Source organism: Cebus imitator, unplaced genomic scaffold, assembly GCF_001604975.1.
Source record: "Cebus imitator isolate Cc_AM_T3 unplaced genomic scaffold, Cebus_imitator-1.0 Scaffold386, whole genome shotgun sequence".
NCBI classification, from domain to species: domain Eukaryota; kingdom Metazoa; phylum Chordata; class Mammalia; order Primates; family Cebidae; genus Cebus; species Cebus imitator.
The window spans coordinates 622,280-636,908 of NW_016107701.1; the positions used below are offsets into that span (position 1 = coordinate 622,280).

At 49.6% G+C, this 14,629-nt stretch overlaps 1 protein-coding gene across 1 annotated transcript in view; it reads right to left on the reverse strand.

Annotated features, from left to right (window-relative positions):
- Positions 1–1,281: 1,281 nt before the first annotated feature.
- Positions 1,282–14,629, reverse strand: part of DAPK2 (death associated protein kinase 2) — a 125,531-nt gene continuing 112,183 nt past the window's right edge. Inside the window, exons 10-12 of the mRNA XM_017508117.1 lie at positions 5,540–5,629; positions 5,348–5,431; positions 1,282–1,957 (exon numbers count right to left, since the gene is read on the reverse strand). Of these exons, the coding sequence (XP_017363606.1) occupies positions 1,877–1,957; positions 5,348–5,431; positions 5,540–5,629 (255 nt within the window). The 3' untranslated portion in view covers positions 1,282–1,876. The remainder of the gene's footprint in view (positions 1,958–5,347; positions 5,432–5,539; positions 5,630–14,629) is intronic.

The following is a 14,629-nucleotide window of genomic DNA, read 5'->3' on the forward strand; positions in this document are numbered from 1 at the left end:
TGTTGTCAGATTTCTCCACTGTAAAGTTGCTCTTTTTTCTCCTTCTCCATGCTACATTCCTTTGGAAGGAAGTCATTATGCAAGGCCCACACTTAAGTAAAGGGGAACTATATCAGTATGGACTTCCTTGGGTCGTCTCTTGAGTTCTGGTCAGCAACATTGTTCTTTTGGCCTGAAAAGCAGAGCCCACATTTCGATGCCGTTGAGTGAGCTTCCCTTGCCCTTTTCACCGGAGAAGCCAGATCATCCATCTCTTTTTCCTCTCCCTCCTCCCTGTGGCTTCTTCTTTGCCCTTCTCCGCCCACATCGTTAGGAATTCTCCTGGCCCCATCTTGCCTGTAGTTGGCAGGTGTCTATTTTGCTAGGGCCACCATAACAAAGTACCACAGACTGGGTGGCTTAAAAGACAGAAGTTTATTTTCTTACAATTTTGGATGCCAGAGTCTAAGACTGAGGTGTCAGCAGGGCTGGTTTCCTCTGAGGCCCCCCTCCTTGGTTTGTTGATGGCTATTCCCCCTCCCTACTCCTGGGTGTTCATGTGGTCTTTCCTGCATGTCCTAATCTCCCCTTCTTATAAGGACACCAATTATATTGCATTGGGCCCCACCCCAGTGAGCTCATTTTAATTTAATTGCCTCTCTAGAGACCCCATCTCCAAATACAGTGATATTCCGTGGTACCGAGGGTTGAGACTTCAACATAAGAACAGTGGGGAAACACACTCAGCCCCTAACAGCAGGAGTGGTGGCAGTGGTGGCAGAGGGAGCACAGGAAAGCTCGTCTCCAGGAATTTTTTTTTTTTTTTTTGGATACAGTCTCACTCCGTCACCCAGGCTGGAGTGCAGTGGTGTGATGTCGGCACACTGCAGCCTCGACCTTCTGGGCTCAAGCAGTGTTCCCGCCTCAGCCCCTGGAGTAGCTGGGACGCCAGGTGCCTATAAACCATACCCGGCCAATATTTTTGTAGAGACTGGGTTTTGCCATGTTGCCTAGGCTGGTCTCCAACTCCGAGCTCAAGCGATTCCCCTGCCTCGGACTCCCAAAGCGCAGGGATTACAGGCGTGAGCCACCATGCCCAGTCACTGGGTGGATTCTCTTGGACTGGACACCTTCCCGTTAGGGAAGCAAGGAGGAGGCAGGCCCACTGCTGGCCTGTGGGGACGGCTCAGTAGGACTTTCTGAGATTCTGCCCACTCAGCACCCCACTGGGTGCCCCTCCAGAATCACAGGCACACCGGCTCAAGGAAATCAGATGGGGGTAGCCCTAAAAGAAGCCAAGCCTCAGGTAAACCAGAAGTTTAATAAAAATGAGCAAAATTACAACATGGCAGGCCAGCAATGGGCTACTTTAGAAGGTCTGATGGGTTGGTCAGCCTGATGTCCTGCTCCCATGGTTCTGGGAGGTCACAGGATTGGTCCCTCACATACAAGGTTCACTTTCCTCAGTCACCCTGTTCCCACTGGGGAGGACTCTGTCTTCCTGGTGTAATTTTTGGCCAGGCTGGTTCTGAACCCCCTCACCCTGTGAGGATGACTGCCTGGATCTGCCTTCACCCCACAATGATGATGGTGTCCTTTATATTGTTTCCCTAAGTCCATACCCCTACCCCAGGGTCTGAGGATGGCAGACAGAGGAAAACCCATTTTATGGAGAATTAAGAGCTTTGGGAATACCCGAGTCTCCTCCACAGGAGACAGCCACAGCTCCCAGGGTCTCTGGGCTCGCCTGCAAGCTCTTCTGAATTCTGTGGGTATGTCTCTCTTGCGAAGTGCTCAGGATGCCCAGGTGCTGGTGCTGAGCTGGGTCCACAAGTCTGCACAGAAGGGAGCCCCACTGGGCCCGGACCTCCCTGGCGGCCACTGCAGGCCGGGCCAGTTAGGAGGTGCTGCTCCTCCTCCTTGGGTAGAGGGCTTTCCTCCTGGCGATGTCCTCCTCAGTGTCACTCTCACAGTTCCTCTGGAGGAAAAAAACGAGAAAGAGGTCCAGGCCAGGAGGATCATGAGATGCCAGGAATGGGGCTGTGCTGGGCAACCTGGGTTGATTCACCTGGGCCAGGGGCCTGCAAGCCAGGGAGGTGAGTGGTAAAAGCAAGCCTGTTGCTACAGTCGGGTTGGGGGAGGGGAGGGACCTGAAATGAGGCCAGACCAACTGCCTCGAGGAAAGATGCCCCCAAGAGGAAGGACAGGAGCAGGGCATCTAAGGGAAACCAGACATCAGGAGAGACCAAATTATAATAAAGAAAATTACATCTAGTGCCCCTTGTGACTACCACATAATCAAGGCCACTTTGCTGGGTGGTCTGTGGCTGCTGGGTCTCCTGAGCTCAGTCCGGTGAGACTGGAGGATGGGCGTGAGCCACAGGGTCCTCCCCATGCTCTGGCAGCCACCATCCCGTGCCCCTTCTTCTTTGATGGGCTGCACCTTCAGCTGTCTGGCCATGCAGTTTTTTCCGGGGAAATGACTTCTGAGCTCCATTTTTGTGAAAGAGGAAATGAGTATAAAGTACTGTCTGTCGGCTCCTACATGACAAACCAGAGCTGAGGCAGCCACCCCGAGGCCATCATGTCTTTTCTTCCAAGTCATGATGATTTAATGTAATTATTAAAATTATTAAAAGAAGTACTAATTCACAATGACGCCAGTCCTAAAATATCTGTTGTTAGATGTTTAATTCCAACACCTCCTAAACAAAAGGACCTATCACACTACTCTTCTTTTTTGTTTTCTCGAGATGGAGTTTCACTCTTGTTGCCCAGGCTGGAGTGCAATGGTGTGATCTCGGCTCACCGCAACCTCTACCTCCCGGGTTCAAGCGAGTCTCCCGCCTCAGCCTCCCAAGTAGCTGGGATTACAGGCATGCACCACCATGCCCAGCTAATTTTGTATTTTTAGTAGAGACAGGGCTCCTCCGTGTTGGTCAGGCTGGTTTTGAACTCCCAACCTTAGGTGGTCTGCCCACCTCAGCCTCCCAAAGGGCTAGAATTACAGGCATGAACCAACATGCCCAGCCCCTCTATTTTTTTTTTTTTTTGTATTTTTAGTAGAGACAGGGCTCCTCCGTGTTGGTCAGGCTGGTTTTGAACTCCCAACCTTAGGTGGTCTGCCCACCTCAGCCTCCCAAAGGGCTAGAATTACAGGCATGAACCAACATGCCCAGCCCCTCTATTTTTTTTTTTTAAAGGAAAGTCCCTTTGGGAAAACTGTATAACAGATGTCTGGGACCCAACCCTTTTCCACTTCTAGGATGAACCTTTCAGCTGATGGTGCTTGCTATTTGAGTAAAAAGATTACTATTTAAGAACATTTGTACAATAACAAAAGTTTGGAAATAAATTGACATTCTTTTTGGCCAGGCACCATGGCTCACACCTGTAATCCCAGCACTTTGGGAGGCCAAGGCAGGCAGATCACCTAAGGTCAGGGGTTCGAGACCAGCCTGGCCAACATGCCAAAACCCCATCTCTACTAAAAATACAAAAGTTAGCCAGATATAGTGGTGCAGGCCTGTAATCTCAGCTAGTTGGGAGGCTGAGGCAGGAGAATCACTTGAACCCAGGAGGTGGAGGTTGCAGTGAGCTGAGATCATGCCCCTGCACTCTAGCCTGGGGGACAGAGCGAGACTGTCTTAAAAAAAAAATTGACATTCTTCTCAATTACTCTGGTCTTCTCCCTACAGATTGCATCTGACAGGGAAGTAGGGCCAGGGGCTCAGCCTGCAAGGCATGCCCACCATCTGCCACTCAGCCTCCCAGGGCCTTTCCCCTTCCTCCAGCCTAACCCAGCTGGAAATCCAAGGTCAAGATCAACTTTAGCCAAATACATCCTAGACCAAGCCCAGCTACAACAATAAAAATAACTCAAACTCTGCTGAATAGCAACTTTTTAGCATGAGTCAGAGCCAGACAGTAAAAAAATAAGCTGGGTAAAGTCTGCTTGTCATTATCAGGGATTCTCAGAGGGCGAGTGGTCCAATCCCCTTTATAGGAGACGAGGAAAGTGGCCAGAGCAGGCACAGGGCTTGGTCAAAGCCACACAGTTGTTTGGGGCCTCTGGGGCCATAAATCCTCAAGTCCTGGCAAGAGCTCAAGTTGAAAGAGAAGACCCCAGGCTCTCTGGAGGAAGTGGGGACAGCAGGGCTGTGCTGGGTCCAGCCGTGCACCATGAGACTGCCCAGCCCTCTTAGGCAGCCACCTACCAATGCCTCCCTGAGCAGGGCGTCCCCTTCTGTCCTGACCTGTGCCACCCCAGACACTCCTGAGCACCCTACACTATACTCCATGAGTTGGGGGAGGGCCCCTACAAACTGCATTTTAAAGTGTACAGGAGGATTTTATTTTTTTAATTTTTAAATTTAATTTTCTTTAGAGTTAGGATCGTGCTCTGTTGCCCAGGCTGCAGTGTCGTGTAGTTCATTGTAACCTTGAACTCCTGGGCTGAAGCGATCCTCCCACCTCAGCTCCCTGAGTAGCTAGGACTATAGGTGCATGTCACCACACCTGGCTTTTTTTTTTTTTTTTTTTGGTAGAATCAGGGTCTTACTATGTGGCCCAGGCTGGTCCTGAACTCCTGGCCTCAAGTGATCCTTCCACCTCAGCCACCCAAGTTGCTGGAATTATAGGCATGAACCACTGCTGCTAGCCTGTAGGAGGGTTTTAAACAACAACAATAATTGCTAACACTTATTGAGCACATGCCAAGCTTTAAGAATACATCATTATTTAATCTTTAGGAACTATTAATAGCCCTATTTTACAAATGAAGAAATCGCAGCACAGAGAGGTTAAGTAATTTCCTCAAGGTCACAAAGTAAGTAGCAGATTTGAATCCTGGTAGTCTGACTCCAGAGCCCACCCTCTTCACCAGTATATTCTGTTATAAGCTACTCCTTTTATAAGTGCACAGAATTGCAATAAAGTAATCAAATATAAGATATTGTCTAAATATTATGATGATGGTAATCTGAAGCAAAGCAGAAATGGAAATATGGAAAAAAGAATGTAAAGCTCCCATTCTAAAGCAAATTTTGGGTTGTCAGAAATACACCTTAGGTTGTCTGTGGTCACCCGGCAGCAGCAGTCCCTCTGAAGGCCCACCAGGAAAGGATGGGAGATCCTCCAGGAGCTCATGCCGCCGTATCGGTGCTCCCCTCCGGGCACCACCCAGAGGTCCCCAGAACACATTCCTCTGAAGATCACACTTCAGCCTTCAGGGAAGAGGAGGACAGGGCCAGCAGAACTGGCTGGAAGCAATGAGCACCTGCCTTGCAAGGGGAAATGGAACTCACCCATCCCTGAACTCCAGGCTACCCCAGAATTCTGCCCAAGAAGAGGGCATGCATTTACCCACCAGGTCCTCATTCGGCCTCAGGTGCACCTTCTTCATCAGTGAGCGGGTAAGGTGGTTGCATAAGGACACGATGCTGAAGGAGAGCTGAGGGATGCAAAGGAAAGGAAAGGCCAGGTGAGAACATGCACGGAGATCCTGGAGAGCCAGAAACCCCTCCCAGGCTCCCGGGGGCCACCCCACACCTAGACACACCTTCCACCGCCTGCGGACATATTGCTTCTTGAAGTTCTCCAGATTGACCACAGACTCCCTGCGCACCATGGCTTGCTGGTTGTCCACCGGCTGGGAGATAAAGCAGAGCATGGCAGCTAATGCTAGGCTTCAGACAGCAGCCACCCTCCTCACCACAGAACCCCCCACCACATGCCCACCGCCCTTGGCTTGATCCTGGCATCTCCCCGCCAGGTGGGGCACACAGTGGGACCGTCACAGTAACGGCAACAGCTACAGATGTCTCAGCTGTTCAGGAAATGCCTCTCAGCTGTTATCACCACAGCCAGACACACACACAGCCTTGGCTGGAGGCACGGCCGCTCCTGAAGGGGAACAGTAGGAGGGGGCTCCAAGCACACATCACTTTGGGGAGAGGGTCATTTTACAGCAGTCTGGGATGCCCCCTGGGCACCGGGGCGATTCTGGCCTTAGCAAAACAAATGCCTTGTTGGTAGACAGGGAATTCATACTTCATTAAAAAATAAACAGAAGGAAATAAGGGCTTTGATGAAAGTCAAGAGACGATAGGATGTTTAGCTGCCTTTCACAGCCTGGCAGTCAAAGCTCAGTTTAAATCTTGACTTCTCCAAGGAATCTGGCATGGCTTCTCTGAGCCTCAGTTTCCCCATCTGTAGTATTGGGATAATAATGTCACAGCACTGTTAAGAATTAAATGATCATGTATATATAAAGTGCTTAACCCAGACCACTCAATACATAGTAACAAGTCATTGTGAGTTCTCCTGCCTTCTCCATTCCCTCTTCAACGTCCTTACTTTGTAAAATAAGATTTTCTGAAATCAAGAGATAGGTTTCAGGGGTTCTGTGAACAAAATGTGCTATATCCACACAAAGGAATATTAGTCAGAAATGTTATTCATAAAAAGATTCAGTCTTGTTTTTTAAGAGAGAGAGTTTCGCTCTTGTCGCCCAGGCTGGAGTGCAGTGGCGCGATCTCAGCTCACTACAACCTCCGCCTCCTGGGTTCAAGCGATTCTCCTGCTTCAGCCTCCTGAGTAGCTGGGATTACAGGCGCCTGCCACTATGCCTGGCTAATTTTTTGTATTTTTAGTAGAGACAGGGTTTCACCATGTTGGGCAGGCTGGTCTTGAACCCCCAACCTCGTGATCCGCCCGCCTCGGCCTCCCAAAGTGCTGGGATTACGGGCGTGAGCCACTTCAACCAGCCTGAGTCCATTTTACAACACAGATGAACCTTAAAAACATGTTAAATGAAAAAACCAGACACAAAAGGCTACCTGTTGTATGATTCAATTTCTACACACAACCTTGTGAATATACTAAAAACCGCTGAATTGTACATTTCAAAATGGTGAATTTTACAGTATGTAAATTAAAACTCAATTTTTAAAATTTAGTGTATATGTACAAACATGCATTTCTTCGGAAGAGAGTTGACAGCTTTCATCAATTCTCAGAGGCCCCTGTGACCTCAAGATAATGAACTGCCCAGAATGATTCTGAAGGTCCCGGCAGCCCTGTTTTTCTCCCTGCTCTTACAGCCTTCCTGCCACAATGCCTCATTGGGCAGCTGGTGAATGCTAAGCGAGGGAGCCTATTGATTCCCAAGTGTGGGTCTTGTCTCCTAACCATGCTTGGGACACGCCTCCACTCTTGATTTTTCATCATGGTGTCAGGCACTGGAAGGAAGCCAGTGCACACTGCCGGCCACACTGCTCTGGAGCTGGCACTCCCTGGCAGGAGGTCCATCCCCTGGCAGCCCTTGCTGCCCATCCCCCTGGAAGGCCTTCAGGTATTTCAAAGCCCAAGTCAGGCATGAGCTCCTCCGAGACAAATTCCAGAAAATAACGTCTCCCTCCCTGACATGACCAAAGCACATGTGTGTTCCTTTATTAAGTCCAGCAACTCTCAGTCAGCCTTGCAGCGGAATCATCCTACTCCTGGAAAATGACTTGAGGGCACAGACTTTCTTCATGTCTATGTCAATGCCCTGCTCCACTCTCCTCCCAACCCGGAACCGACGACATTGGGTGCTTCACAGGTGTGTGGTTGTTTCCCTGAGCTGATGGAGAGACAAGTTGGAATGAAATTCCAGGGCCTGGGACCTACTCACTCCCACTGATGAGGGGCTCCGGTCACCTGGTCAGCCCAGCCACACCATCTTGAAAGGGTGTCAGGGCACAAAGGCTCCCCATGGCTCTGCCCAGGCATCAGCAGGATGCAGAGCTCCAGGGCCGGGCGATGGGGTGACCCGGAGCTGGAGGGGGAGGGAGTGCATGCAATCTGGAAGTGCATGGGAGATGAGAAAACCAGGGGCTCTTCAGCCTCCGAAACTGAAGCACAGTTGTTTGGGCCAGAGTGCAGAAGGAAAGAGAGGAGGGGACGGAGAAAGACAGGGAATGGGAAGAGAAGAGAAAAGGATGAGGCTGCTGGAGGGACCACCAGGCCATGTCCGGCTCCCTAGATCCTGTCTAACTGCCTGTCCCTGCTCTGTGCACCTGCAAGCCCAGCCCTGGGTCTAGTTCCACCTGGAAGGGAGGCACAAAAGTGGGTGGAGGGCGATCAATCTGTGCTGAAGACTTTGACTTTTCCCTTCTCCAAGCCTTCCAGTGGCTTCCCTGAGCTCTCCATACATCCCCATGAGCTCATGGAGACCCTCAAGGCCTGTACCGTCTGCACCCTCTGCCCCGATTTTCTACCTCTCTCCTGCCCATTTGGCTCCCATCGCACAGGTCCACTTGCTAGTCTGTGAATCCAAAGTGTCCAGGACTTTGCTCCTGTTCGTTTATATTCACTTTATCACTTTGTTCAGGTCTTTGCTCTCAAAGGTTATCTCCTCAGTGAAGCCTTCCTTGACCATCCTACATAAAGTAGCAACCCAACTGTCCCCATGACTCAACATGACTGCACTAAATCTTCATTACACGTGGTGCTGCCTGATATTCTGTTCTGTATTTATTCACATTCACTCCTCAGTATCCATGCAGGATTGGTTCTAGGACAGCCGCAGATACCAAAATCCACAGACGCTCAAGTTCGTTATTATAAAATGGTGTGGTATTTGCAGATAATCTACACATACCCTCCCCTAATGCTTTAAATCATCTCTACTTATAACTGCAAATACAATGTAAATGCTGTATAAATAGCCGTCACACTGTATTATTTGCATTCTTTTTGTACTGTTATTTTAATTGTTGTTTACTTTTTGAATATTTTCGATCTGTGGTTGGTTGAATCTGGGGATGTGGACCTTGCAGGTAGGGAGGGCTGACTGCTTGTGTTTTATTAGCCCTCTCTCCCTCACACCTACAAGCTCCTAGAATCTCCTCCCCAAGGTGATAGCACCTTCCCCAGCCCATCAACCATTTCTAACTCTAGCTTCACTAATGTCTGCAATTCCCTGGGCATGAATGACCTTTGAGCCTAACTCTTGCTGGGCCCTTGCGCCTCACAAGGAGAGTAGACTCTGGGGGAGAAGAGATTTTTTTTTGTCTACTTACTGATTGGAACCCCCACCCAGGAGAGGAATAGCTAAACCCATGGCCAGAATGTCCACGTGCAGGTGTGGGGAATCTTGTTAATGAGAATCCCACCCTCCTCCTGGCCCAGCAGTGCCAGCCACTGAGCAGAGGGGCCCAGCTAAAAATGTCAGGTGAGACCAGTCCCAGAGGCTATTAATGGGAGGTGATGCAATTCTTTCAAGGGCCCTGTTTATAGCTATACACAACAGCACCACCCTTGAGGTGGCAGCCACAGGGCTATCAATCTGTCAGGATAGCCTTTCCTAATCAATGGGCCTTCCTGGTTGCTAAGAGGCCCACCAAATGCTGATGCTGTCATCTGACGATGGAAAGATGTAAATTCTGCAGCAGAGATGAAAATTCAGCAGCAAAATTGTTCCAGAGGGAATGGGGCATAAACACTTTTGATTAAACTGGGGATGTGAGGGGGAGATGGAACTGTGTCCTGCCTTCTCCTGACCCACCCCCCTCTGCAAACAGAAAGTGCCTGCCTTCGGCCTTGTGGTCCATCCGTGATGCCAGGGAGCCTTGGGCAATTCCAACCAGGCTCCTAGGAGTGTGTTTGGTGTCTTGGAAAAATGTCCGAAAGGGAAGCAAGAAGACAGAAAACTGGTGTAGTCAAGTTTTGTTTATGCAGCTGTGGTTGCCTTTGAAAAAGTCCAGTGGGGTGTGCTAAGTCAGTACCAACATCCACAGGCAAGGGCAGGAAGCAGCAGCCGCTGCTAAGGCATGAAAAAGGAATCCTGGCTTTACAGAGGAGGCTCTCTCCATCCCCATCCCCCACCCCCAACACAGTGATTTGCTCTAGATACTAGGCCTCCTTTAGGAACTGCAAGCAGATTGCACCTCCAACCCCCATCTGTGCCATCTATCCAGCCCCTTACTCCAGTGAAAGCCAGGGTACCCTCACCCACTTCTCTCCTGCCCAGGACCCCTCACCCCTGCCTTTCCCTCAAAGGAGTTCCATAGGTGGCACCCGTCCACACCTCTCTTTGCTGGCTGTTTTGATGGCTGAAGCCTGGGCTCTACTGCCTTCACCCACCTGTTTTCCCAGGAAAGGAGCACACGGGGCTTGTGGGAAGCTTGAATCTCTGCCTCCTCCTAAGTGGGAGGGGAAGCTGCAGAAAGGCTGCGAGCTTGCAGGCTGTCCCCTTCAGTGAACAAGCCAGTGGAAGGAGGCAGAAATGTCCCTTTCCTTGCTTGGTCTGGTCTCGCTCTTCTGGGTTAGGTCTCCACATGGATATACTCACTTTTTTATTCTTCTTCTATGGGACCATCAGTTTCTGAGCAATTTTTTGTCCCCAGGAGAAGCTTCAAAAGTTTTTTCTCTCCTACTGTGATAAAACCCGAGACTTGAGAGACGTAGCAACCAAATGCCACATGTGGACTGTTTGGATCCTGATTTGAACAAACCAGCTGTAATGAGACACTGTTGGGAGTGGTGGGGCATGTGAGTATGGAATGGGAATCCAGGTGAGATGAAGGAATTATTGCGAATTTTGTCAGGTATGATAATGGCATGGGGTTATATTAAAAAGAAAGTCCTGGCTGGGCGCAGAGGCTCATGCTCCCAGCACTTTGGGAGGCTGAGGTGGGCGGATCACCTGAGGTCAGGATTTCAAGACTAAACTGCCAACATGGTGAAACCCTGTCTCTACTAAAAATACAAAAATTAGCCGGGCATGATGGTGGGAGCCTGTAATCTCAGGTATTGGGACGCTGAGGCAGGAGAATTGCTTGAATCTGGGAGGTGGAGGTTGCAGTGAGCTGAGATCGCACCATTGCACCACAGCCTGGGCAACAAGAGTGAAACTCCGTCTCAAAAAAAAATCCTTAGCAGAGATTTATGCTGAAGAATTTATAAGTTAAGTAAGTCTCAAGTTTGCTGTAAAATGTGTGGCATTTGGTTGCTATGTCTCTCACGTCTTTTGGGTTTTATAACAGTAGGAGAGGAAGAACCTTTGAAGCTTTTCCTATGGACAAAAAATTGCTCAGAAGAAAAGTAAGGGGGAGATGAATGAAAGAGAACCAGCATGACTTGATTCCTGCTGGAGTGGGGTCACGGGTCCTGGAATCCACTATCCCATTCCTTATACTTTTGAGCAAGTTTGACAATTTTCCTGCTGAGGGGACCATACAAAAAGTTAAAAACCCTCTCTTAAATCTCTATAATCTTCCTCTCTTTAATCTCCATTCAGCAGTTCCAAGTTCCCAACCCCAATCTGGGCTCATCCCCATCCTTCCATATTTTACTCATGCCTTCCTCAAGGGACACAACTTGGGGGTGGAGGGGGGGAGGTCACTTGTGGGGACAGCATCTCTGGGAAGGCCTCTGTTTTCTGCCACCGTCCTACCCTTTCTCAATCAGAATTCCTCTCTCCTTTGATTTCTAGGAGATGAGGAAGCTCTATTTTATCACTCACCACAGCTTTTCCCATCTCCCAGTTGGCTGAGTCCCAATCTGCCCCAGACACTGAGTCTTTCATTCAAAGTTGTCTTGTCCTTGTTTGTCACCTCCCCCTGAGCCAGAGCACAATCAGTGTTTGTTCAACGCCACTGGACCCTTCTGCAATGTGAACATGCCCTCCTTGGGGTCAAGAATTTCACAGACCAAGGAAAAAAGGCATCTGGTTCCACAGGCATTTACAGAAGCTTGACAGTAGGGGTGACAGCTGGGCACACAGCCACCTCCAGCATGGGCTGGGCTGCCTGTTCTGCCTGACGGAGTGAGGGGGGAAGCCACCACCTTCATGATCACCTTCAGGGAGAGGAAGGGGACCATGGGGGAGACTCCAGCTCTTCCTGACATTACTCCTCTGCTCCATCCCTTCACTGCCAGATTCCCACAGCTGCAGAATCATCCATTACCAAACCATCGCCCCACCTTCTGACACAGTCAGGCAGTGCTAGGCTGTAAGCACCTGCCTCAGAGCAGGAACAGGCAGCTGCCTTCCCCAAGAGCCAGCTTGCCAGCTTCCTTGGGAATCGTTATTCAAGGAGATGTCAAACACTCACTTTCTCCTCCCACACAGCTCAGGATGGTGTTTAAACAGAGCACAGAAACCAATCTTTAATTTGTAGTCTGAGCTGGGTGCAGTGGCTCACACCTGTAATCCCAGCACTTTGGGAGGCAGAGGTGGGTGGATCACCTGAGGTCAGGAGTTCACGACCAGCCTGGCCAACATAGTGAAACCCCATCTCTACTAACAATACAAAAATTAGCTGGGCATGGTGGTGGGTGCCTGTACTCTGTTGCCCAGGCTGGTGTGCAGGCTGGAGTGGAGTGCCATGATCTTGGCTCACTGCAACCTCTGCCTTCTGGGTTCAAGTGATTCTCCTGCCTCAGCCTCTTGAGTATCCTGAGTAGCTGGGACTACAGGCACCCACCACCATACCCAGCTAATTTTTATATCTTTAGTAGAGACGGGGTTTCACTATGTTGGCCAGGCTGGTCTCACACTCCTGAACTCAAGTGATCCACCCACCTCGGCCTCCCAAAGTGCTGGGATTACAGGTGTGAGCCACCGGGCCGGGCCTGCATTCTATTTTGACCTTCACTAAAAAGCTTCCCCTGCATTGCTCCATTAGTGGCTTCCTCTCCTTAGAAACCCAGCTGTGTGAAGGTCAAGGTGTATTAATATGGCCAAATGGACATTTAATATTTGCAGTGTCTCAGCACCAAACAAGTATACAACGTCCTGTGATGAGGCGGGTAAGATGGTAGAGAGACTGTAGACAGGTCATTTGAACAAATTCTCTCAGGTAGGATGTAGGAAACAGAGCTTTTGCCATCTTCCATTGGCTCCAAGGTGCACATTTTTGGATTTCTGAAGACAGGAAGATGGTATCATATTCTTACTGTTGGCCTAGAGTGGAGGGAGGTGCTCTGGGAGAGGACAGTACTATTTCTGCCACCCAGAGCCACCCAGCCTCAGACTGCTGGACATCATACTCTCTGCTTGATGTTTTGGATCACACTGTGCAAATTCAGAAAGCAAACCTGCATGAATACCAGCAGTCTGGGACTCCTGTTCCCAGGGGAGGATTTTTTACCCCCACTTAGTGTCAGGGTTAAGACACACAGGTTTCCTTGCTTCCTTTTTCTGCATGGTGACTTTACTTCTCATTTACCCTCTCACTGAGGGCATCATTGCTTTATTTGGTGGGGGTAGGAGGAGGTTCCTATTAGACATCGCATCTCGGGCTTTTTTCCTTAGTGGTCCATCAACTAATGATGCCTCTTATCACGATGGTTTCTCATGTCTGATGAAGAAAGCTTCTGTTACAAATATTACATATGATATTTGAAATGATCCTTCATGCAAATAGAAAAGGAGACAGGATTTTGAAGAAATGGTTTCCATGAGATCAAACTTTCATGTCTTGTCCTAAACCACTTCCTGCCTGAGCTGTTCACGGGGCATTTTCTCCCCAGAATCTGGAACCCACTGACTTCCCATGACTTTTAGGGTAAGGGCAGAGCTCTTCCACATGGCCACAGGCCTGCTGGTCCTGCCTGTTCTCCGGTCATTTCCACACTGTATTCCTAATCTCTCCCCTTCAGCTTCCTGTCCTCGCATTCTCAGCCTTCCACACTGCCTCTCATCACAGAGCCCTGGCATGATGGCTCTGCTGGGAAACTTCTCTCTCCCTGGTTGCCTTAGCTGATCTCTGTTCCAGTGTTACTGCTTCAGGACGCTTCCCCTGATGATGTCAGACCCCCACGGCAGGCTGCTGCAGCGCTGCGTGCTTCTCTCCCAGCATGCGCACAAGTTGCAGCTCTACATTTGTGTGATTCAATGTTCAAATCCTTCGCTGGACTGAGCACTCCGTGAAGGCAGGAATCAGGCCTGTTTTTACTCAACATTGTATTGCAAGAGTCAAGCCAGGCATCTGGAAGTTGGTTGGTGCCTAAGTATTATTTGTAAACGGATGGATGAATCCAGGTGTGAGCTGCCCTCCCAAGCAGGGAGTAAACCTCCGTCTCCTGGTGCAGCCAGGGGAAGCAGAAAGAGCAACACACTTGTCATCAGAAGGCTCTACTTTTGCCATAATGATGTAACCCTGGGAAAATCCCATCTGCTCTCTGTTTCCTCATCTCTAAATTGGGAATATCATTTAGTCTGCCTCTGTGATAGGGATGTTTTGTGAGGCCATGAAGACACTTTGAACTATACAAGCTATGCCCCACTCACAGGCTCTTAGCTCAGCACTGGGCTCATATGCCATGCTCTGTTGAAACGAACGAGCTGGTTGACTGGCTCCTCCTCCAGAGAAAGGGAGATGAGATCTTATAATCCTTGGGGAGGGGTGCTCAAAGCTTTGGGTCATGAAAGGACCATGTAGCCTTGAGCTTCCCCATCTTTACATTCATCCTTTTCAAAAATTCTCATGGAATTTCTTAGGCCTTCAAGGCCTAATGGCCTAGGTACATAAGAAAAGGACCCTCCTGCTGAGGACCTTCTGGTCTTTATTCCTGACCCACAGTTGGGGCTGTTAGTTAGAAGAGGCGAAAGGGTGGAGAATGGGAAGACTCCTTCTTTCCTTCTCTCCTGCTTGCAGGC